General features: G+C 37.6%; 1 protein-coding gene across 1 annotated transcript in view; it reads left to right on the top strand.

Annotated features, from left to right (window-relative positions):
- The window catches only part of Dcc (DCC netrin 1 receptor), a 1,118,465-nt gene that overhangs the window by 950,982 nt on the left and 142,031 nt on the right, over positions 1 to 25,452 (top strand). The window contains exon 15 of the mRNA XM_051163583.1: positions 4,527 to 4,721. Within this exon, the coding sequence (XP_051019540.1) occupies positions 4,527 to 4,721 (195 nt within the window). The remainder of the gene's footprint in view (positions 1 to 4,526; positions 4,722 to 25,452) is intronic.

The following is a 25,452-nucleotide window of genomic DNA, read 5'->3' as shown; positions in this document are numbered from 1 at the left end:
GCAGCAGATTTCAAAACTGGATCCCAAGCAAGTGCTGGACATTATCACACACTTTGTGCTATGAAACTATTAAACTGATATTTGTATAGTTAACAGTAGGAATGACCTTTAGGGTAATGTGTATAAAGGGAAGTTCATTCTGAAGAATAACAGGGAAATTGTAATTCTGTTTTCATGTTAAAAAGTGACTAGTTGGGTATGAATTGGCTGATATGAATTGTGACAATTGCCTGTCTTATGCATTATGATTAGGAGGCCATATATTATGGGTCAGAATTCCTGATTCTAACAATGCCTGGGCATATGTCTTTTTTCCTATACTTATGATCTTAACTGGTTGGTAAAAGAATCCACTTAACATCTAGATGGAGATACAGTATGCATTCTCATATATCTACAATCCTATCTTTATAAAGATGAAATCATCTTGAGGAGTCCATGTAAGAATAAAAATATTTCAATTCGATGGGGATAAGGAGGCTCTCCTGCAGGTCCTGAAGGGCCAGTTGAATATTCCTATAGCTCTAGTGATTATACTTTCATGATTGTAACTTAACCAATACAAAGAAATCATGATATGGTTTGCAGAAAATTGGAGGACTAGGTATTGTTCTAGAAACATCTTTTTGTTTTCTGTTTTATTCTAAAAGATATTTGTAGGCACAATTTTCTTACCAAACATATTTTATTGTGAACTTATTAACTGAGAGTACCTCACTTATAACCCGGCTAACCTAAACAATAGGAAAGGGAGATTAAAGAATACAGTAGTGAAACCGTAAGGATATCGGTTCCAAGGAATGATTCTCCTGGCATAATCAGCAGGATTTCTTCTGCTGGAACCTGGAGCAACTAGAACCTGGAACCTCAGCAGCAGTCTGGAGCACTGAAGCCTTCCCTTAAGCAATTCTCTTTAGGAGCATCTCAAAGTGGAGTAATGAGCAGCCCAAACTATGCCAAGTTTTCAAAGGCCCTGCCTCTTGTTTTGGGCTCACATTTATACCTCCTCACAGAATTTGTTCAAGGATGTTTTTCAGCTGGTTAGTAACTAATCTCCTCCAAATGGTGGTTCGACTTCTAAGGGGATAAGCATCACCTGCTCTCTCACAAGTCTTTTTCTCATCCCCGATTTGTGATCTAAGTAAAAAAATATGTTTATCTTTCCTTCAGATATTGAATATTTTCATTAAAATTATTATGTTTTCAAGTTGTTTTTAAAAAGTCATGAATGCATGGGATGGACAGAGTGATGGCTGAGTCAATACAGTGCTTCCTACTAGTGTTTAGGCACCTAAACATGCATCAGTTGTACCACATAAAAAGATGGACACAAGGAACTAAGTCTGTGATCCTGACACTGGGGAGAGGGGAGCAGGAGGATCACTATGGCTTAATGGACCCCTGTCTAGTGAGTTAGTGGCTCCAGAATCAGTAAGAGACATTTTCTCAAGAAAAATGTGGAGTTTTAATTGATGAATAAGTTTTATGTAGGCATCTGGCCTTCATATGCACATATACTCACTCATGCTTACATCCATGCCTGTGTACCTACGTACACACACACACACACACACACACACACAAAGACATAAATGCAGAAAGGCAGAATAACATTCAGAAACTTCATGATATAAAATTAGGTATATTGTCTCATTTTAATAGCTATTTTTAAGCTTGAAATGTTAAACAGAAGGCATTATGAAACATATCACATATCAAGGACAGTTGTAACACTGTACCAATGAGGGTGGAAAATATTAATCCATCAATTTAATATTTTATACCACTTTACTTACATGGGGAAATATTTTGTAAACATTATGCTTCTGTCATAAAAGTTTATATGTATATTTTGAGTTATAATTATTTATTACGCCTTTGTATAAAATTTAGAAATTCCTTTATGGTATACAAACGGTTAGCTTGTCCCTTCTTGCTTGCAAAATAACATCTTTAGGAAAACCATGTTATAAAAATTCTGTTGATGTAACACCTCTGATGTCATTTGGAATGATTTTTATGTGACAGACTAACATCTTTGGTTTCCTTGGGAATGATGTTTACATGGTAGCTAACATCATAACTTTTAAGAGCATTCTTTCCTTCACCACACACACTACGAGTGTCAAGTGGAATATGAATAAAATTGGTGAGTAGGGAGATAATTATCTTTCATATCAAATCACAAAGAAAAGAGACTGTAGTGCTACCCTGAGTCATCAAATTATTTAATATTTTTTGATATGCTAACCTTCAAATATTTTTGTCAGAGAAAAATAAACACAATTGCTTAAAAGAGATTCAAATCACCTGTGCTTTTAAGTACCTTGTTAATTTTCAGGAACTATGTTTAAGTGTTTAATTGGCTTTCTGAGTCAGAATAGTCCCACACTTTACTTCTCATAAGGCTTAACTTATTTTCAACATAACCTAAATACAGTTCATAAAAATTTATCATATTTTACAGTAAATATTTACTTACACATGTATTTTTCTCACTATTTTATAAACTGCAAGAATTTTAGTTATGTCTCCCATTATCACCATGTCTTCTATTCTACCATAGATTCAGGCCTCAATGTTACTGCTGGGTTTGTTGTCAAGAGGATAGAATCTGAGATGAGGAGACCACAACTGAGAAATTGTCTCAGTAAGATTGGTCTGTAGATAAGCCTATAGATCATTTTCTTGATTAGTGAATGATGTGGGTCACCCACGCCCATTGCATGCAAAGCCACCCCTGGGCAAGACATCCTAGAATGTATAAAAGAGCAAGTTGAGCAAGTTAGTAAGCAGTAGTCTTCAGGTGCTCTTTCTGCTCTGACTGCCCTCAGTGACGGAGTGTAGCCTACGAATTGGAATCTGAAATCGACACTTTCTTCCCCAAGTTATTTTATGGTCATGGTGTTTTAGCATAGCAATGGAAACCCTAAATAATGAAACCAAAACGAAACAACTACAAAACACCTATAGTCTGAACATGTAAGATACTGTATGTGTCTATGTTAGTTGAATAAATATCAGTGTCCTTTAGCGATATACATAGTCATATTTCAAAATTGTGGTGTAACATCAGCATATTGTAACAATATCAAAACATAACATCCATGCCAGCTTAGTAGTAAAATTCATTATTTTCTGTATAATGTCTCTTTAAAAGAAAAATGTTAAAGCATTGTAGAGTTTCTGTAATATCCAATATCACTTGAGAACTTAGGTACTACTCATAATAAGAATTTTTATGCATTATTTCTCATTAAGTCTTTTGGATAGCCTATAAAATTGCTCCCAATTTTATCTTCACTGTAAATCTGAGGGATTGAAAGCTCACAAATAAGGTTTCACCATCTCATCGTCAGAATCTAGAGCAGAATAGAATCTTAGCTATTTCTTAGCCTGAATCAAGCACTATCTTGCATGTCAATTTAATTGGGAATATTAATCTAGTGAGTGATAGAACATGGTATAAAAACAAGTTTCCCAACACCTAAACCTACATGTCTTCAACCCATGGGACAGTCTCTTTCCTCTAAAAATACTGGATTTTAACAGAGTCGACACATCATGGGCCAAGTATGCTCTGAATCATGCCCTATCTTGCTCACTTTGACAATTTCTTTTGTCAAAATATTTTGCTTGATTTTTTAATATGGGGAAAGGGGATATATGCTCATGTGTTCACTGAGGCCAGAAGAAGATGCCAGAATTATGGATAACTGAGCCACTCAACCTGAGTTCTGGGAACCTAACTGCACTACTCTACAGTCACAGTACAAGCTTATCCGCATCTGGGCAACTTACCCAGACCCCTCTAACCATTTCTGATTAAATTGAGTAAATAATTCTTGGACAAGACAGTTGTGTCATTTTTATTTTATTTTCAGTTATCTGGTTTGACTTAAGTTTTCAATGTACTAATGATGCTTAAAGGGAAGCATACTAAGAAAGAAAGGGCTGTTAAAATAAAGATGCTTGATAATGTCTGTGTGCTCAAAAATAATGTTTAAGAAATGTGGGGGGGGGTATGATCAAATGATGATGGGCAAAGTTCATGAAGCTCCTTGACATGACATGAGGGCCTGTTTCCTCAGCAAAGTGCTACCAGGCAAGTATGACAACCAGAGTTTGGATTCCCAGCGCTGATGTAAAGCCAGGCCCCCAGGGACACATCTGTGAGCCCGGGGCTGAGATAGGGGAGAAGGCAGATCTCTAGAGCGAGGAGCAGATTCAGTAAGAAAACTTGTCTCTTAGGAAGTGGTGGAAATTTGTAAAGGGAGACACTAAATATCCACCTCTAGTATCCACATGTGTGTATACACATGCACACACACACACATACACACATACACACACACAATCTTGTAATAAAGAGGCAAGTGCTAAGAAAGAAAGAAGCACTCTGGATAACAAGCTTTCCATAATTTGAGTCTGTGTGGAATAACATACTGTCTTATTTAAGTGTGCTCTTTGCCATTCTCTCAGCTCTGAAATGAGGCTTGCTGATGATACTGCTCTTTGAATCCTAGAGTCTCAAGTCCCTGACCAGCCCAGCTCTCTTCATGTGAGGCCCCAGACAAACTGCATCATCATGAGCTGGACTCCTCCTCTTAACCCAAACATCGTGGTGCGAGGCTACATTATCGGGTACGGCGTGGGCAGTCCTTATGCTGAGACTGTGCGAGTGGACAGTAAACAGCGGTATTATTCCATCGAGAGACTAGGTGAGTAGCCATTCATGCTTATTCTACTAAGAGAAGAGGGTAGGTTATTTTCAATTATTTTATTTCTTGTTATGTCGGCCTTAGAGATTATGGTCTCAACATGTACATATTCATTCTTATTTTTAATTTTAATTTATTATAATTTATTCAGGTTATATCCCAGTTGTTATCACCTAGCTAGTATCTTCCCATTCCCACCCTCCCTCCCTGTTTCACCCTGTTCCCCTCCGCTAGACCTCTGACAAAAGGGGACCTTCTTCCCCACCATATGATCACAGCCTGTCAGGTTTCATCCAGATACCTTGCTTCCCTTTCCTCTGTGTGCCACCAGGCCTCCCCAACAAGGGGAATTGATCAAACCAAGGACACCAGAGTTCATCAGAGGTAGTCCCCACTCTCCCTTGGTCATAAATTCATTCTTAAGTAACCCTACTCTCACACACAGGAACACAAACAAGATGATATACCTACATACATACTCTCACATTTTGTCCCTCCCTCTCTCTTCAATGTGGGGATTCTGCTCTGCTCTAGAGGGCTCTGTAATGAATGGAATCATTCTGCGTGCCTTTCCTTATGTGCCCAGGGCACATAAAGTGCACTGGATAACTTCCCTCTTTCTGACCAGCATTGAAAATGGTTAACCTTAGTATTTCTTCTAAAAACAGGATAATGCATTTTAAAACTTTATGCTACCTGCAAGAGAGGATTCTGTTAATTTATCTTTCATCTTTAGTTGTCTAATCACAGAGACTTGTTTGCTTTCAACATCTGTAGAGAAAGATTTGTGGGTGTGTCATTATGATTGTAGCATGATGAAAGGATGAATTTTCAATCAAGGCAGTAAATCTCTTCTGTATGTATATATCCTTTCTTCACAATCCAAATCTCTTGCTGTGTTTGGCATCATTTTTGCATGGATTCAATGCTTCTACTGTGTTCTCCTATGAGGTCAGCTGTGCATATAAACATTCAGTTCTTTTTTTTTTCTGATTTCCTATGGTGTTGCAAGGGTGTGTATCATTAACGAGGGAAATGATAAATAATATATCAGGATGCCAATAAGTTAAGTAATTGTCACAAAGTAAAAGATAAGTTCACCTACCTGTTGATTTAATACCACATTACTGGCAATGAAATGCTTTGACCTCATTGGAAATCAAACTTGATTAGGAGTGTGAAACTGAAGCCATTTGCAGTGTCCCTCACAAACAGAACATTTGTGATGAGCAGCCTGATTTGAATCTGAATAGCTAAAATGCGGTAGCAAGAATAGATTCTATCAATGCAGAAATAAAATTGCACCAATCCATTTTCTCTGTAATTGCTCCAAACACTAATGAGAGAATCACCTACTGAAACTGGCCACAATTAGAGTTAGCTTGGCATTTAGAAATAATATTCCCCCAGTCAGTTTCAGGGCATGAATATAAGGGCAATCACAAAGCTCATATTTTATGGCCGTCAAACCTGTGTCAGGGGACTCTCAGTTATCCATTATTCAGAATACACCATCTCTGACAGTGCATCTTTATTCCACTAACCAGACAAGGCAGGTTAGCATGCACACACAGGCTACGGCAGGAAGAATAAATGCAGTGTAAAACAAGCAAAGCTGGAAAGAATAAAACTACATGATTGCACTGTGTCCCTTCATAATGGCTTTTTTTTCATTACAATGAAATTGGTAATCTAGTGGAAGTTTACCATATCATGAAATTAACATTGGTGGCTTTCCCTAAATGTTAATCAAGAATAAAAGCATCTTGTTAAGGTGTGTTCCAAAGAACAAAGAGGAAGGATAAGGTGTATCTCAGTAGCAAAGCTGTGATCTAAAAGAGAAGAGCAAGGGAGAGTACAACTTTATTCATGAATTTATATTTTACAGTTTGTCTGGATACACACAGAGACACACGCACAAACACAAAAGCACACAGCCACACACATACACACATATACATACACAGGAATACATACACACACAGATATGCACACACATGCTACCACATGACATGGTTTTTAAGAAAAAAATAAAGTATGAACATTGACATAACTATGAAATAAAAGCATATGTTGCTATTTTTCTCTAGGGTGCTTATGGTTATACTTTTTTTTTTATTATTAAATAGGGGTGTATGGATTAACTTGTTACACTTTTCACAAAAATAAAAGATTCATGCATGTCCACAGAGATGCAACAAAACCATTAATTGCTACTGTTATGATATTAAGCAATAAAATAAGGGTTAAGTCACTGTGACAAAATACCTGAGCTGACGACATAAGGGTGGGAATACTGACCACAGTTTCAAGAGGTTGAGTCCTTTATTGTATGGAAGAATGGGAGGAAAGCAGCAACCAGGGAGCAGGAGCAGGGAGCAACTCTTTAGACCCACTCTCTCTCCCTGTCTATTCCCTTCTGCCTGCTTCTCCAGTTGGCTGGATGCCTCTGCCTACAGTTAGGCCCTTCCTTCCTTCCTTCCTTCCTTCCTTCCTTCCTTCCTTTCTTCCTTCCTTCCTTCCTTCCTTCACTTGTCTAGTGCTATCCTCACAGACACAGTAGGGGTATGCTTCAGCAATTTGCTATCTCTCAATTCAATAATATAGACAACCAATAGGGACTCTAGATGAGAGAAGCATGGGAGAATAGCAAAGTAGAAGGATCCAGAGGGTCCTAGAAACCTACAAGTAGAACATTATGATAGGCAGATTTGGGCCCAGGGGTTCCACTCAAACTAAGGCACCAGCCAAGGACAATACAGGCTGTAAACTTTAAACCCCTACCCAGATCTAGCCAATGGACAGGACATTCTCCACAGTTGAGTGAAGAGTGGGATATGACTTTGTCATGTGCTCTGGTGCCCCACATTTGACCACCTTCCCTGGAGGGGGAGACCTGGTGGCACTCAGGGGAAGGATAGCAGGTTACCAAGAAGAGACTTGATACCCTGTGAGAATATACAGGGGAAGGAAGTCCCCCTCAGGCACAGTTATAGGGGAGGGGAGTAAGGGGAAAATGGGAGAGAGGGAAGAATGGGAGGATACAAGGGATGGGATAACCATTGAGATGTCACAAGTATAAATTAATAAAAAAAAGAAAAAAATAAAGAAAATAAATTATATTTGAAAAAATTGATATAGACAACCAAGGTTAAGTAGCATATAGCTCTTGGTGTATAATAAACTACATGTTTAAAGTATATATTTCTGAATTTTAAAATAAACTGCTACATAATCTTTAAACAGGCTTTTAATTTTTCCCTTTATTTCTTAATTATTGTAAAGATATGAAATGCTTTGTTGGACTTGTTCCTCACAAATGTGTTTTGGGAAACGCTTTAAGTGGTATCATGTTTTAAATTTGTTTTCTGGATATCTAATTTCAAAGCATCAGCAAATTTCATAGCATTAACTTTGTGTCCTGATAGCTGTTTAATTCACCTGTTCTATCAGCTCTGTAGGTGTGATGAAACCTTCTGCATAAGCAACATAAATGTGTGAGCAAATGCTCTGTCGTATAGTTTCTGAGACCTGTGCCTCTGGTTTCTTTCTCCTGCTTTACTGAAACAGTCAGTAAGATCAGTGGAGTGTGAAGAAATGTGCCAGATGCTAGCATTTTTGGCTAATTTCTGATCTTGGGGAAATTTTGAGTATTAGCTATGAAATCCGTGATGGAGTCTTTAATATGTCATTTATCTGACTTTTAGGGAAGGCTACACACGTACTAGCTTTTAGGCTATTTCAGTAACATGTTTTAAGAATGCTTGTAAAGTGACTTTCTCTCTCTTTAAATGACATCTTTTGCTTTTTAGTATAACAAATTAAATTGATTTTTGAATGGAAACTAAACAAATTTCTCATATAAAAATTTTGTATGGTTATTGTCCTCTTAATATAAATGTATATGTAAAAATAAAATAATAATAAAAGTAACCATACAGTATATACAATAGACTACCTATAACAAGAAGAACTATGACACAGTCAGAAATCATATAAATTCTTAGTATTTTGGCTATTTTTATTTGACAGCCTTGAAGAAGACATCTTTCCTATCTTGGTGCGTCTAAATTTCTGAATGTAAATCAATCTCCATCACATATTGTCATTATCAACCTACAACACCTATCTAAACCTAAAGTATGATTGCTTTTGATTCATTATTCAAGTTTTGGTTTTATATTCAATGATTATATTCATCAGCATTGCTATTGTACTCTCTATACCTGTTCTCAATTTATTAGTGTTTCCTGGCCTCAGAATCAGTTGCTTCAAACATATTCTAGTTTGTCTTGTATTTTCTTACTGCTCCTTAACGTTATTTAGCATTTTATAGTTTGAGGCTAGTCTGGTTTTTTTTTTTATTATTGATTTGTATTTTTATTTTAGCATCTCTAAAATAACCATATTATTTTATAACAGAACTTTGAAAGTTACTGAGTTTTGTTTTTAGGTTTTGTTTGTTTCAAGATAGGGTTGCTCTGAATAGCCTTAGCTGTCCTGGACTCGCCTTGTAGACCAGGCTGTCCTCGAATTCAGAGATCCACCTTCCTCCGCCTTCCTGAGTGTTAGGGTTACAGGCATTTAATAAAACATTTAAGGTAAATATCATAGCTTAGAACCATCAAATGTAGCTCTAACTGTGGTCATCCCAGGGGATGCCTTTTCCCCATACTATGTATTTCTACCACACACTGTTTCTCAATCATCTTTTCTAGAAAGAGTATGCTTATGCTACAGTCCATGCCGTCTAATTGAGATAATAACCATGAAGCCATATCAAATTTAATTAAAATATGAAAATGTTATTCAGGCATCGTTCTTATCATTTTATACATTAGTTGTGGATTAGTATTAGATTAATTGTTTTTAAAAATAATTGAAGGTTTTTTGGTGTTTTTAACTCAGATATAAAAAATACACAATTTTATTAAAAACATTGAATTACTGAAATATATTGGCATGAATAAATAAATACAATGCAGTAGCTTTCAGTTCATGTGAAAGCTGAAAACATAAACTCCATATTTTAAATATAATTAAATACAGATTATAATATGCCAGGAAAGAGAACTGAATTTGTTCACCAAGAGCACTGCTTGCCCAACGAGAAGTGACAAGGGATAAGGAAATGTCAGGCCATGAGATCATTGCTCTGAATACAAGAGGAAGAAGAGCTATTATCTTCCATGTTTTTTTTTTTTTTTTCAGGTTAGTGTCTTCTAAACGTATAGGCATTCTCAGGCAGTCTTTAAGGACAGCTGCAGGGAGATTCATTAATAATGCATTCACTCTATTTGTAACTCCTTTCTCTCTCTACTCTCTGAGGTCCACAGCAGATGCATTGTCTTATACCTGGTGAATTTTTTAAAGCTATTTGGAAAAATCCATTACAAAAGATGAATACTCTTATAGAAAGAAAGGCAAAAAGATCATCTTATTGGAGCAAAAGCTTTCCATCCCCCCCCTTCTCTCTCTCTCTCTCTCTCTCTCTCTCTCTCTCTCTCTCTCTCTCCTCCTCTCTCTCTCTCTCTCTCTCTCTCTCTCTCTCTCTCTCTCTCTCTCTCTCTCTCTCTCTCTCTCTCTCTCTCCACAAAGAGATAAGCGATTATTTCTCCCCTTCATTGAGGACTCTTGTACAGTTTTAGGTTAAACCAATCCTGATCCCATTCTCAATCCTTCTTCAGTGTTTAATGACAGCAGTTCCTTGTATTTTTACCAAGGACTGTGAAATTATCATCAATCTGTTTCTTGATGTTTCTCCGGTGGCAGGCATCATCCAGGCTCTCAAAATGAAGAAAAACAAAGAAAGATCCTATTGAGTAGGGAAAGTGAAAATTATTCATATATCAGTGTTTATCAGGACACTAGACAGAGATTGTAAAAAAAAGATCTAGCTTCTAGTATATAGAGAAATGAGAGGTCAAACACTGCTAGATTGAGAAAAATTACACTTTCCACATGAAAAATCAAGGTGATTCTGGGAAATTAAATCTTGTCTGTTTACCAAGAAAAATGCAATCTAATGTAGTGACATAGGACGTTAGTCCTAAATTTTCTTATTAAGTAGTATAAGCTGTAGGTTTTTGGGTTGCTGTTGTTATTTGAATGAATACTGCAACTTCCACATAAAGGTAGAGTATTTTTATCCCATGGGCTATGCTTAGAGCTGACTGAGGGGGAAAGAGACAAACCTGGGCATTTTGCTCTATTCATCAACTATACCAGTAGATCCATGCATTTTCCTTTCAGTTCTATCAGGTTCTGGTCCATGTACTTTCAAACTGTAAAAGCATCCAGTGCTTAACTATGTAAACTTGTATTTTCTTGTTGTTTAATTACCTAATTTCACATCTCTAAAGCATCCTACATTTTTGTAGACAAAGGCAGTACCCTTCTTCCAAAATCTACTTTGATATTAGCATACATATGGTTATATTTCTGGGTTGACATGATACACACACACTTTTTTTTCTGCCTTGTAACTATCTGGGTCTTGATACATAGAAGATTCCTTATTGGCAAGAGATAAAGGATGTTAATTTGTTTCTTTCTAAACTGACCTAGACCCAAGAAGAAAATGACATTCAACCATTTTGTACATTTGTGCATACTATGTAGGTCATTTTTCCTGCTTAGAAGCTTTTTCCTTTGTTATTGATCTTATGGGTGTGCAGTGTTTGTATACACACATGCTAAGAGGTTTCATCAAGTGTGGGGAGATTTGAGCATTATTTTGTCAATAGCTCTTTTCCCATGCTCTTTCAAGTGATTACATGATGATTACATGAGTTATATAAATATTACACATTTCTAAGCATCTCTAGTCCATCTTCTAGCACTATGCTTCTTGATATTAGTTTTTTGACAACTGTGTGTCATCTGGGGCATTTGTTTCTATTGTCTTTAAAGCCCAGAGTGTTTTTTGGATGTTTTCATTACTTAACTAACTGGGTAATGAATACCTTCCTTACCTGACCAGTGTTAAAAAATACTATACACTACATATGTAAAGGGCATTTTTGTTCTTTACATGTCTATGTTTGATATTTTAATTAAAATACTGAATCTTGAGTATTCTTCCGTATGCATAAAGTAATTAAAAATTATGCTTTTAGTGTCCTCTGCAAATTATTTTTTCTGCATTTTTTAAAAATGCTATTAACTCATCCTCACGATAGGTAATCTTCTTCCTTTTTGTTTGATATGCCACTTATGTGTGATCCCTAAACAGTGCATGTGTGTGTGTGCGCATGCGTGCACCTGTGTGCACATGTGTGTGTATATGTGTGTGTGTGTGTGTGTGTGTGTGTGTGTGTGTGTGTGTGTGTGTGTTTTGGGTGTTAGAGATTTTGATGCAATTTTTTAATATACTTAAATCTTGTTGTAGTATACAATTATTTGGGAAACAAAGTCCACTCTGTGCCTTAGCTTTGTGTTGGAGATGATTAGTGTCTAATGTCATGAGGCTAAACTCTCATGACATCATGACTCCCACTGGACTTATGGACAGCCTTGTGCCCCTTATTTTGAAAGCACCAAGACTGTTTACCTCTGGTCCTGTTATGTGCTTTATCTCCCAGCCTTGTGAAGTTTCCTCACATAATGGCTGAAAATGAATCAGGTGAGGGGTGAAGACTGAGCCCCAGTGCTGTCCAGTCCACTTCTCTTTTTATTATATTCTTCCCACAAACCCTAGCTTCGATAGTCACCACACACTTCTCTCTGTGTGGACTCCAAAGGAAGGCGATCTCCAGATACTTTTTAGCTGCTTTTCCTGTGATGGAGTATGGAAACTCCAGGTCAAAGATGAGGAATGAAAACACTCATCGTGATTCTTTTCTCTCAGAATTCGTAGACCATCGTGGATCAGTCTCTGGTGTCACAAAGCTGTTAAACATTTACTTGTTTTTAACTAAATATAAGAGGAGATCCAGTCTCCATTAGTCAATTTCATTAGAAATGGGAGCCTTTAAATAATGGTTAAGCTATCTTTTATTAGATCAGTGTACCAGATTATTCAACTTTTCAAAAACACCAAGAGGCCAAGTGTATTATTCCTATCTCTTGATATCTACCATTAATCTCATCAAGAATGAATCCTGTCATATTGCATTTTTCGGGAGTAAATTTAAATTGAGTGCTCTTAGAAACAGGTCTTTTAGCCTGTGGAGAAATGAACCTTTATAACTCCCAGAGTGCATTTGAAGCTCGGTGAGCTCAATGTAAATTACATGTTAAGCTCAGCATGCTCCCATCAAAAAATACTCTTCATGCATAGAATATAAAATTTGTGAGTCTATGACATGCAAACATTTTAAATAAGAAAAATCAATTCACTTTAGCAGTTTCACGAATAGTCGCCATACATGAATAAAAAATGAATAAGCACCATGGGGAGGACATTTTATTACTTTGAAATGAAGTGCATTATAGGTGTTGGTTAACAAAATTCTGCTTTGTGTTTCTGGGAAAGGGTATATGAATAATTATGGAAAGTGATTTTTTTTTACCCAAAGTATAACATCCTGATTCCAGAGGTTCAATAGAAATAAGTCATTTCATGGTAGAGAAAGCAGAAGGAGAGGAGACTTTCCCACTTATTTATCCATAAATTTCATATTCAAAACCTATTTTCAGTTCAGCAATAGAAAGTGCTGGTTTAGATTGTGGAATGAGAGTAGACCATTGAAAAGTCATATTTGAAGCTATAGAAAACAGTCTAAAAAAAGTTAACTTATTTTTTATAAAATAAAATTTTGTAATTTTTATTTACACAGGGAATCACAGCTCATTTTCACTTTATCATCAGTAATCCCTATCCCTCTCTTCTGAGTTCTTATTATGTCTCCCCAGCTTTTAAACATATGTCAAAGTTTTACATTCTTTATGGGAGAGGAATGTGAAATCTAAATAATTAAAAGTGTGTGTATATATGTGTACATATGTACATATATATATCTTATTTTCTTAACAATTCAAAAGTCTTTTCATACTCAACTTAGTATATTTCAATGCTTTTATTTTACAGATGTGAATAAAATCAGTAAAAAGAGTATATTATTATTTTATTCAGTTTCATTTTTAGATTTTTTTCATTTGGACAAGATTAATCAAATACCAAGTGGGTCAGCTTCCTCACTTCCATATTATTGCTTAACTAGGAGGAAGAAGGTTCCAAAAAGTCAAGTGACTTTATCATATTTTGCCAAACTTATTATATAAAATTACTGAGTGACTTTGAGTATAAAGCACCATACAGAGGGAATAATTAAAAAATGTAACATATGTGGTACTCTGGCATATTCTAGACTTCAAAAATCATATATCTTAAATAGAATACATATGTATTTATACATATATTGCAAGATATATACATATATGTACATATTACAAAAATATAAGAAACACTAGACTTTATAGTTTGTGCTTTGTGAGTTTGTAGATTGAAATAATACTTTGTTAAGAGATTGTTAGGAGAGTCTTACTGAAGATTGAAGCTGGAGAATTTTTGCTAAAAGTATGGGTAGAATTCATTGTCACGATAAAAACATGAAGTAGGGTGTCTAGGACTGTGCAGTCATGGAGAAACAAGGGAAGCCCAAGGCCTAGCGAATAAACTAGGTGAACCATGAATTGAAGTTCATCAAAAGAAATGGCAGGAATAATGCATAGAGATAATAATGCATAGAGATTGTGAGCACAGGCTGAAAAAGGTTTAATATCGTAGCCCTTGAGACTGTTGGATTATTTTATTCCACAGTTATTCTAAATATCATTATGTGTCTTTAATAACCACCTTCATGTTGTACTGATTAAATAAAATATTAGGGAGGAGTGCTTTTGTTCAGTCTTAATTTCTTTTATAAAACATGGCTTTGCCTTATAACCAACTCTGGGCTTGAACTCTTTCTTCTCCTACACAAAATTCTTAAGTGCCGGGATTGAAGATGGTCTCTATGATATACAGCTATTTTATAAATATATTATTTTATTTTTTTAAAGTATAAAACATAAATCTTCAAAAGCAATAGAATCCAGGGTCAGGGGTTAAGCTATCCTACACCATGATGTTCATTATTACATAGATTAGATCTTTCTTGTGGAAAAAAAAAGAAATTGTATTATTTCATTTTTTTGATGTTCATGGTAACTTTGGTTTTTATTAATTTTTTATATTTTACATACACATTTATATTATTACACATATATACAATAAACTACCTACAATAAGAAGAACCATGAAACAATCAGGAATTATATAAATGTTACATTCTTAGTGTTTTCCCTATTTGTATTTGGCAGCCTTGAAGAAAAACATCTTTCCTATCTTGATATGTCTAAAATTCTGAATGGAAATCAATATCTATCATATCTCATCATTATCAACTTAAAACATCGTACCCCCTAAACAACTAAACATAATTGTGAAACTAAACTAGCTGGTCCTCAACCCTATCAGAGACTTGAGAAGGAGTAAAATCAATTATCTGAGTAAACAAGAGGTGCAGATTAGCAGCTTCCCGGGTGAAAAAGTATAATTACATCATTGCCCCCTCCATCTCCTCACTCCAACCTCCCTCGCGCTCCCTGCTCCCTCTCAAATTCATAGCAATCTTATGAATCTGAGAGAGAGAGAGAGGGAGAGAGAGAGAGAGAGAGAGAGAGAGAGAGAGAGAGAGAGAGAGAGAGAGAGAGAGAGAGAGAATTGCCAAGTAAGTTTAATGTTGTCTTATATGTACACGTTTTAGGGCTGACCACTTTGTGTTGGATAGTCCAATTCTGTTGTGGCCAGACTCATCCCTAGAGAAAACAAGTTCTCTCATTCGATCTGTCTTTAATGGCTTGCTACTCCTCAGCTAGAGGCAGATCTTCCCCTGAGATGTCCTTTCTCCTCTTTGGTATGTCAACTGTTGTCTTATTCAGATCCCGTTCTGCAGGCATATGGTTGGGATTTGGTTGGTGTAACTTCCCTGTCATGTTTGGAAGACACAATGTTGCAAAAGTCTTCCTGGCCCTGTGGCACTTACAGTCTTCTGCCATTCTTCTGAATATCCCCTGGACTTTAAGTGTAGGGGTTTGAGTTGTAGATGTATTTATCAGTTAAGGCTTGGTACAGAATGGTCAGCTATTCTCAGCATTTTAATCACTTGTGTATTTTTGTAATGGTCACGTATGTTATAAAGAGAAACTTTGATGAGAGTTAGGAGATACATATAAAGATAAGTATTGAAATATGTGAAGAATTATCCTGGCTTGCGAAAGTGAGAGTAAAATGTTTTCATTTGAGATTATAGCAAAGTAAATGAAATTTTGAGGAAAGGTAAAAAGCCAAGAATTTTACTCTGAAAAATAAAGGGGATTTATCCACATGATAATATAATTCACAAGACTTGCATACCAATTATTTATGTCTTTGCAAAAATTAGGAAACATTCTAATAGTACACAGCAACTATACTATACTATTTAAAGGAGAATTTCTTTACTTGGAACAGAAACAGAATAATATTTTTTTATGATCACTTCTTTTTTTTTATTATTAAATTATTCTTTTTACATCTCAATGGTTATCCCATCCCTTGTATCCTCCCATTCTTCCCTCCCTCCCATTTTCCCCTTATTCCCCTCCGCTATGACTGTTCCTGAGGGGGATTACCTCCCCCTGTATATGCTCATAGGGTATCAAGTCTCTTCTTGGTACCCTGCTGTCCTTCCTCTGAGTGCCACCAGGTCTCCCCCTCCTGGGGACATGGTCAAATGTGAGGCACCAGAGTATGTGAGAAAGTCATATCCCACTCTCCACTCAACTGTGGAGAATGTTCTGACCGTTGGCTAGATCTGTGTAGGGGTTTAAAGTTTACAGCCTGTATTGTCCTTGGCTGGTGCCTTAGTTTGAGCAGGACCCCTGGGCCCAAATCTGCCTATCATAATGTTCTACTTGTAGGTTTCTAGGACCCTCTGGATCCTTCTACTTTGCTATTCTCTCATGCTTCTCACATTTAGAGTCCCAGTAGGATGTCCTCCCCTCTGTCTCAGTTTCCTGGTAAGTGAAGGCTTTCGTGGGACATGTCCCTTGGGCTAGTATGCAGATATAAGTGAGTATATACCATTTGAGTCTTTCTGCTTCTGGGTTAACTCACTCATTCTGATCATTTCTAGCTCAATCCATTTATCCACAAATTTCTGGAATTCCTTGTTTTTAATAGCTGAGTAGTATTCCATAGTGTATATGTACCACAGTTTCTTTATCCATTCTTCTACTGATGGACATTTAGGCTGTTTCCATGTTCTGGCTATTATGAATAAGGCTGCTATGAACATGGTTGAGCAAATTTTCTAGTTGTGTGCTAGAGCATCTTCTGGGTATATTCCAAGGAGTGGAATAGCTGGGTCTTGAGGAAGCCCTATTCCCATTTTTCTGAGATAGCACCAGATAAATTTCCAAAGTGGCTGTACTAGTTTGCATTTCCACCAGCAATGAAGGAGTGTTCCTCTCTCCCCACATGCTCTCCAGCATGTGGTGCCGCTTGAATTTTGATCTTAGCTATTCTGATGGGTGTAAGATGGAATCTCAGAGTTGTTCTGATTTGCATTTCCCTGACAACTAAGGAGGTTGAGTATTTTTTTAAGTGTTTTTCAGCCATTTGATATTCCTCTGTTGAGAATTCTCTGTTTAGTTCCAAGCCCCATTTCTCAATTGGGTTATTTGGTTTCGTAGTGTTTAATTTCTTGAGTTCTTTATATATTTTGGATATTAGACCTTTGTCAGATATAGGGTTGGTGAAGATCTTTTCCCAGTCTGTAGGCTGTCGCTTTGTTCTCTTGACAGTGTCTCCTGCCTTACAGAAGCTTCTCACCCTCATGAGGTCCCGTTTATTAATGGTTGACATGAAGGCCTGGGCCGTTGGTATTCTGTTCAGGAAGTTGTCTCCTGTGCCAATATGTTTCAGGCTCTTCCTCACTTTTTCTTCTAAGTGACTTAGTGTCTCTGGTTTTATGTTGAGGTCTTTAATCCACTTGGATTTGAGTTTTGTGCAAGGTGACAAATATGGGTCCAGTTGCATTTTTTTACACATAGACCTCCAGTTAGACCAGCACCATTTGTTGAAGATGCTATCCTTTTTCCATTGAATGGATTTGGCTTCTTTGTCAAAAATCAAGTGACCATATGTGTGTGGTTTTATACCTGGGTCTTTGATTCGATTCCACTGATCAACCAGCCTGTTGCTGTGCCAATACCATGCTGTTTTAATTACTATTGCTTTATAGTACAGTTTGAGATCAAGTATGGAGATTCCTCCAGAGCACCTTTTATTGTACAAGATTGTTTTAGCTATTCTGGGTTTTTTGTTTTCCATATGAAGTTCAGAATTGAACTTTCAATGTCTTTTAAAAATTGTGTAGGTATTTTGATAGGGATTGCATTGAATCTGTAGATTGCTTTTGGAGGATGGCCATTTTTACTATGTTAATTCTTTCGATCCATGAGCAAGGAAGATCATTCCATCTGCTCAGGTCATCTTCAATCTCTTTCTTCAGAGTTTTGAAATTTTTTTCAAACAAGTCCTTCACTTGCTTAGTTAGAGTAACTCCTACATATTTTATATTGCTTATGGATAATGTAAAGGGTGTGCTTTTCCTAATTTCTTCCTCTGCAAGCTTGTCATTTGTGTATAGGAAGGCTACAGACTTTTTTGAGTTATTTTTGTATCCAGCTAATTTGCTGAAGGTGTTTTCAGCTGTAGGAGTTCTCTGGTGGAATTTTGAGTGTCCCTTATGTACACTATCATATCATCTGCAAATAGGGATAATTTGACTTCCTCCTTTCCCATTTGGATACCCTTGATCTCTTTTTGTTGTCTTATTGCTCTGGCTAGAACTTCGAGTACTATATTGAAGAGATATGGAGAGAGTGGGCAGCGATGCCTTGTTCCCGATTTTAGGGGAATTTCCTTGAGTATCTCACCATTTACTTTGATTTTGGCTATTGGCTTGCTGTATATAGCCTTTTATTATGTTGAGGAAAGTGCCTTGTATCCCCGATCTCTCTAAAACTTTAAACATGAATGGGTGTTAGATTTTATCAAATGCTTTCTCTGCATCTAAAGAGATGATCATGTGGTTTTTTATTTTCAGTTTGTTGATATGGTAGAGTACATTGATGGATTTCGTATATTAAACCATCTCTGCCTGACTGGAATGAAGCTGCCTTGGCCATGATGAATGATATCTTTGATGTGTTCTTGTATTCGTTTTGCAAGTATTTTATTTAGTATTTTTGCATCGATGTTCATAAGAGAAATTGTCTGAAATTCTCTTTCTTTGTTGAGTCTTTGTGAGGTTTAGGTATCAATGAGATTATGGCCTCATAGAATGAATTTGGTAATGTTCCATCCATTTCTATCTTCTGGAGTAGCTTGAATAGTATTGGTATTAGCTTGCCCTTGAAGGTGTGGTAGAATTCTGCACAGGAACCATCTGGCCCTGGGATTTTTTTTTGGTTGCGAGACTATCAATGATTGCTTCTATTTCTGTAGGGGAAATGGGACTATTTAGCTTGTTTATCTGTTCTTCACTCAACTTTGGCAAGTGAAATTGATCAAGAAAATCATCTTGATTTTCAAATTTTGTGGCCTATATGCCTTCAAAATAGGATCTTATGATTCTTTCTATTTCTTCAGTGTCTGTTGTTATGTCTCCCTTTTCATTTCTGATTTTGTTGATTTCAATACTGTCTCTCTGCCTTTTAGTTAGTTTGGCTAACGGTCTATCTATCTTGTTGATTTTCTCAAAGAACCAGCTCTTGGTTTTGTTGATTCTTTGGACTGTTTTCTTAGTTTCTAACTTGTTAATTTCAGCCCTGAGTTTGATTATTTCCAGAAGTCTACTAACTTTGGGTGTTTCTGCTTCTTTTTTTTCTAGGGCTTCCAGTTGTGTCGTTAAGATGCTTATGTGCAATGTTTCCAATTTCTTTTTAAAGGCACTTAGTGCTATGAATTTTCCTCTTAGCACTGCTTTCAATGTATCCCACAAATTTGGGTATGTTGTTTCTTCATTTTCATTGAATTTCTGAAACTCCTTGATTTCTTTCTTTATTTCTTCTCTGACCCAGGTGTCATTTAGTATAGAGTTGTTTAGTTTCCACGTACGTGTAGGCTTTTTGTTATTTCTGTTGTTGTTGAATTGCAGCCTAAGAGCATGGTGATCTGATACGATACAAGGTTTTATTTCAATCCTCTTGTATCTATTGAGGCTTGCTTTGTGACCTATGATGTGATCAATTTTGGAGAAGGTTCCATGGGGTGCAGAGAAGAAGGTATATTCTTTCGTGTTTTGGTGAAAGGTTCTATAGATACTGTTAGATCCATTTGACCCATGGTATTGGTTAATGATGTTATTTCTCGGCTTAGTTTCTGTTTCAATGACTTATCCTTCAGTGAGAGTGGGGTGTTGAAGTCTCCCACTATTATTGTGTGGGGATCGATGTGTGGTTTAAGCTTTTTTAGCAGATCTTTTACAAATGTGGGTGCCCTTGTATTGGGAGCATAGATGTTCAGAACTGTGATGTCATCTTGGTTGACATTACCTTTGATGAGTATGAAGTGTCCTTCCTCATCCCTTTTGATTAATTTTGGTTGAAAGTCTATTTTGTTCGATATTAACATGGCTACACCTGCTTGCTTCTTGTGACCATTTGCTTGGAATATTTTTCCAACCTTTTACCTTGAGGTAATGCCTATCTTTATTGGTGAGATGTGTTTCTTGAATGCGGAAGAATGTTGGATCTTGTTTATGCACCCATTCAGTTAGTCTGTGTCTTTTTATTGGAGAATTGAGACCATTGATGTTGAGAGATATTAATGACCCGTGACTGTTAAGAGTCTTAATTTTGATGTTGTTTCCAGTCGAGCGTTTGTGTAGTTGTGTTTTTGCCATGGGATAGTTATCTATTTCCTGAGTAGTTTGGGTTGTAGCTTGACCCTTTGGGATGGAGTTTTCCTTCTAGTACCTTCTGTAAAGCTGGATTTGTGGATAGGTACTTTTTGAATTTGTTTTTGTCATGGAATATTTTGTTTTCTCCATCAATGGTTATTGATAGTTTTGCTGTGAAAAGTAGTCTGGCCTGGCATCTGTGGTCTCTTAGAGTTTGCAGGATCTCTGTCCAGGCCCTTCTGGCTTTTATGGTCTCTGCTGAGAAGTCGGGTGTAATTCTGATAGGTTTGCCATTACATGTTATTTGGCCCTTTTCCTTTGCAGCTTTTAATATTTTTTCTTTGTTCTGTATGTTATGTGTTTTGATTATTATGTGACGGGCAGTTTTTTTTGTTTTTGTTTTTGTATTTCTGGTCAATTCTATTTGGTGTTCTGTAGGCCTCTTGTATGTTTATAGGCATCTCTTTCTTTAGATTGGGGAAATTTTCTTCTATGATTTTGTTGAGAATAGTTTCTGAGCCTTGGAGTCTGACATCTTCTCTTTCTTCAATGCCTATTATCCTCAAATTTCTTCTTTTCATGGCGTCCTTAATTTCTTGGATGTTTTGTGTCAGGAGTTTTACAGATTTCGCATTTTCTTTAATGGTTGCTTCAAGATCTGTGATTGTATCTTCTAGACCTGAGATTCGTTCTTCCATGTCTTAGATTCTGTTAGAAAAACTCACCTCTGTGTTGCTCGTCTTCTTCTCTGAGGTCTCACGTTCTCAATTTTCTTCTGTTTGTGTGTTTATCATTGACTCCATTTTCATTTTCAGATCTTGAACCGATTTTTTTGATTACTTTCTTCTGATTGTTTGTATATTCCTGAGTTTCTTCCATTGCCTCTTTATAGGTCTTCAGAGCTTGAACTGTTTTATTTATTTATTTCATCTGGTTTTTTTGCATTTTTCTGAAATTTTTCCAGTTCCACTCTATGCGCTTCTTTCATGTCTTTCACCTGTTTGGCTTCATCTTCCTGCATTTTATTACGAATTTTATTTGTTTCCTCCTTTATTATCCTCATTACTAAGGATTTGAGGTCATTTTCTTGTATTTCCATTGTATTTGAGTTCTCTGGGTTGTTTTCTTTGGGATAGCTGGAAACTGGATATGCCATGTTGCTTTGGGTTTTTTACGTATGCTTTTACGCTGTCCTTTAGACATCTTGCCATCTCTGTTTTTGTCGGGTAGCTTCCAGAGTTGAATGGAGGGAGTCTGATGATAGATTCACTTGTTTTCTCACAATTTCCCTAGGCTGGAAGCTCTAATGCTTCACTGGTGTAGATGGTAGGAGGTTAGCCCTGTCGTTTCGGTCTCTCACAGCCAGTGATCCTCAGCTCCCCTGTTCTGTGGGTCCTGCGATTGTTCTGGGTCTCTGAATGAGCGTTGCTTCAGGTCAAGGTATCCACAGCCTTCTGTGTCCCTTGCCAAGTCCAGCCAGGAACACTGGGCCCAAACCACGGGCTGAACTCAGCTAGATTCTCAGGGCCTGTACCGTCTGCCGTACTCAGCTAGGGATTCTGTGCCCAAAAATGCACACAGGGTCCAGCGAGAATGTTTGGGCTGGGACTACGCACCAAGCTCAGCTAGGGGCTTTTGGCCCAAAGTGCGTGTTGTGGTCAGTTATTGACTCAGGGTCCAAACTGTCCTCCAAGCTCAGCCAGGAATTCTGGATTCAAACGGCACACTGTGTCCAACCAGAGTCTTAGAGCTGGGACTGTGCCTAAAGCTCAGCTAGCATCACTGGGCCCAATCTGTCTGCCAACCACAGTTAGGGACTCTGGCCCCAAACTGCATGCCAATCTCCACCCGAGTCTCTGGGGCGGAATTGTGCACCAAGCTCAGTCAGGGACTCTGGACTCACACTGCATGCTGAGTACAGCCCAGGACTCTGGCCTAAACTGTGTGGATAGTTCAGCCAGAGTCTTAGGGCCACTGAGCCTGTGCGCACAGCTCAGCTAGAGTCTCTGGGCCCAAACTGCCAAGCAAGTCCAACTAGGGCCTCTATGCTGAATCTTCATGCTGACCTCAGCCTGTCAGTGCCCCAGAACTGCCCGCCAAGCTGAGCTAGTGTCTCGGGCAGAACTGCTTGCTGAGCTGAGCCAGCACCTCCAGTGGAACCGAGCACTCTGTCCAGCCTGCGTCACAGCTGGAGAACTGCGGCTGTGCTGAGCTAGGGCCGCTGGTGGAACCCTGCACTCCGCCCAGCCTGTGTCACAGCAGGGGAGCTGCCGCTGAGCTGAGCTAGTGCCTAGGGTGGAACTGAGCGCTCGGCCCAGCCTGCGGCCCAGCAGGGGAACTGTGGCTGCTCTGAGCTAGTGCCTCGGGCAGAATTGCTTGCTGAGCTGAGCCAGCATATACAAGGCACTGTGCACTGAGCTGAACCCGGGACTCGGGGGCCGAACTGTCCACCGAGTCCAGTCTGGGTCCCAAGGCACCACACGAGCCAAATCCTGCCCAGAGTCCCCTCTCCCACAGCAACTCCCACTGGCCACCACACCAATCGCCTCCACCAAAGGCTCTGAGCTGCAAACCTCAGCCACCGCTGCTGCTGCTGATGCCGCTGCTGCTGCTGCTGCCTCTGCTGCTGCTGCTCTGATCCGAGAAAATCTGCGCTCCTCCCGTGTGTAGGGGTACGCAGGTCCTCCGCACCCTGGTCCCTCCGAACCGTGGAGCACTCCTGCTGCCGTGGTGTGGGGACCTTGGTGTTCCTGGCTCAGAAATCTGTGCAATTCCTTGAATTGTTCACTGGAGCCTCCAAACACAGTCCACACTGCTCTACGCCATCTTGGATCTCTCCCAGAATAATATTTTATAATTGACCTTAGATCTAGCTATATTAGTGTCTTTCCCTATAAAATATTTCATAATTATAAATACTTCATTATCTGGGTGCTAAATTCTTTAAATCTTTTAGATTATGGAGAAAATCTTTTATTTTTCTAATTTATAGTAAAACTGCAGGGACTATAATTATGACCACAATTGTGGAATATATGACCCTAGTAGATAACATACAGAAATGGGACACAGGAAATCAGAGCAGTGTGAAATTATAATAATAATCATAATAATGACAAAAGGTAGCAGGCACTTGTAACTTTGATAAGTAATGTAAGGGATGTATCTTTTCCTGGTGCTTTCTTGTTTGTCTGAGATGCAGAAGGAGGCCTCTGTATGTTGCAGAGAACCTATGGCAAAGGTCTTTTGCTGTTATTCAAGTTCCTTCATCTTCCCGTCCAAGGTTCTTCAGTCTGCCAAGTGAACATAATCAGCATTTCTAGCCTTCAAGGGAGGAGTGTGAAGAAAAAACACAGACTTCATCAAGAAGATAAAGTTATTTCATAAGCAATACAATGTAATTTAAGGAAACTAACCTGCCTTATTTCTTTTTATTTATTTATTCCAAGAATTATGTTTTAATCATAGTCTTTGCCCTCCCTCAACTTCTTCCACATTCTCCCCACTTGTCTACTTCCTTCATGTTCTCACTCCTCATTCCCACCCCACACCCTTTTCAAGAAAAAAAGATATATATTTGATACAATATTTGTTTTCAGGTTGATAGTTTTTTTTTTCTTGTTTAATTTTATATCTGATTATTGAATAGCTTCTTAAACATGTGGAAACATTCACAATGTAAGCAGACTTTTATTTTTGTGAACAACCTTGTAATTTTTAAACTTTGAGGAAATAGTAAATGTAATCGTACCATGCATTAGTTAATTTTTTATTACTGTGATAAAACAGCATGCCCAAGGTAAGTTATGAAAGAAGGCATTTTCTTTGGAGGGTCATAGTATCAGAGGCTTATAGAACCCATGAAAATCAAGGTAGGGATCATGGGTGCAGACAAGTGGGAAGGCCTAGTGCTGTAGCAATATGTGGGAGCTTACATCATCATTGACAAGCACAGCATGAGGCAGAGAGAGGAAGAGCTAACTAAGAATCGTATGGCTTATTGAAACATCAATGTCCATCTCCTGTGACACACCTTCTCCAGCAAGGACATACCTCCTAATCCTTCCCAAACAGTTCTACCAATTGGGAATCAAATATTCAAATATATGAGCCAATAGGGGCCTTTCACATTCAAGACACCACCCATTATATATTGATGATGTTTAATACAACAAGCAGATAATGTTGCTTACACTGCTGTTCAAAAGTGTTGTTGACACATCAGAAAACAGTACAAGCAATAGAAGGCTTAGATAGCCCATAACAGTGGCAATAAATAGCATCCACAGACTACTTACTGCATGCTAACCTTTATGTAATATGTATATGTTTGTGTGTGTGTGTGTGTGTGTGTGTGTGTGTGTGTGTGTAATCTTTACTCCATCCTAACAATAATACTGCAGCTGTGCTTATATTGATGCCTTAATGTAAAGAACATAACAGAAATAACAGAAACGTAAACTAAGGCTGAGAAGTCTTGAGTGACATGGGTCGTGTTTCTTAGTTGGACTATAACAAACAAAGAACCAACTTGCAGGACTCAAAGCACCTTTGATCAGTGGCAAAAGCGCATAAGTCTGATATTATTTATGTGCTGAGTTATTAAAGTTTACTACAATTTTGATACCTAAGTAATGAACCTAATCCTTTTCAAATTCTTGTCATTTTGTAAATTCGTATCATTTCTTCATCAGCATTTAGTAACTGAGATATCATTCAGAATAATTTTTATCACTAGAACTGTGGAAGTTTAAAGTTAGAGTAAGCACAGTATCATCAGTATCATCACATCAGAA

This window comes from Acomys russatus, chromosome 20 (assembly GCF_903995435.1).
Source record: "Acomys russatus chromosome 20, mAcoRus1.1, whole genome shotgun sequence".
Lineage (NCBI taxonomy): Eukaryota > Metazoa > Chordata > Mammalia > Rodentia > Muridae > Acomys > Acomys russatus.
Note: the sequence above shows the minus strand (reverse complement) of the source record. Positions and strands in the feature narration are given on the sequence as shown.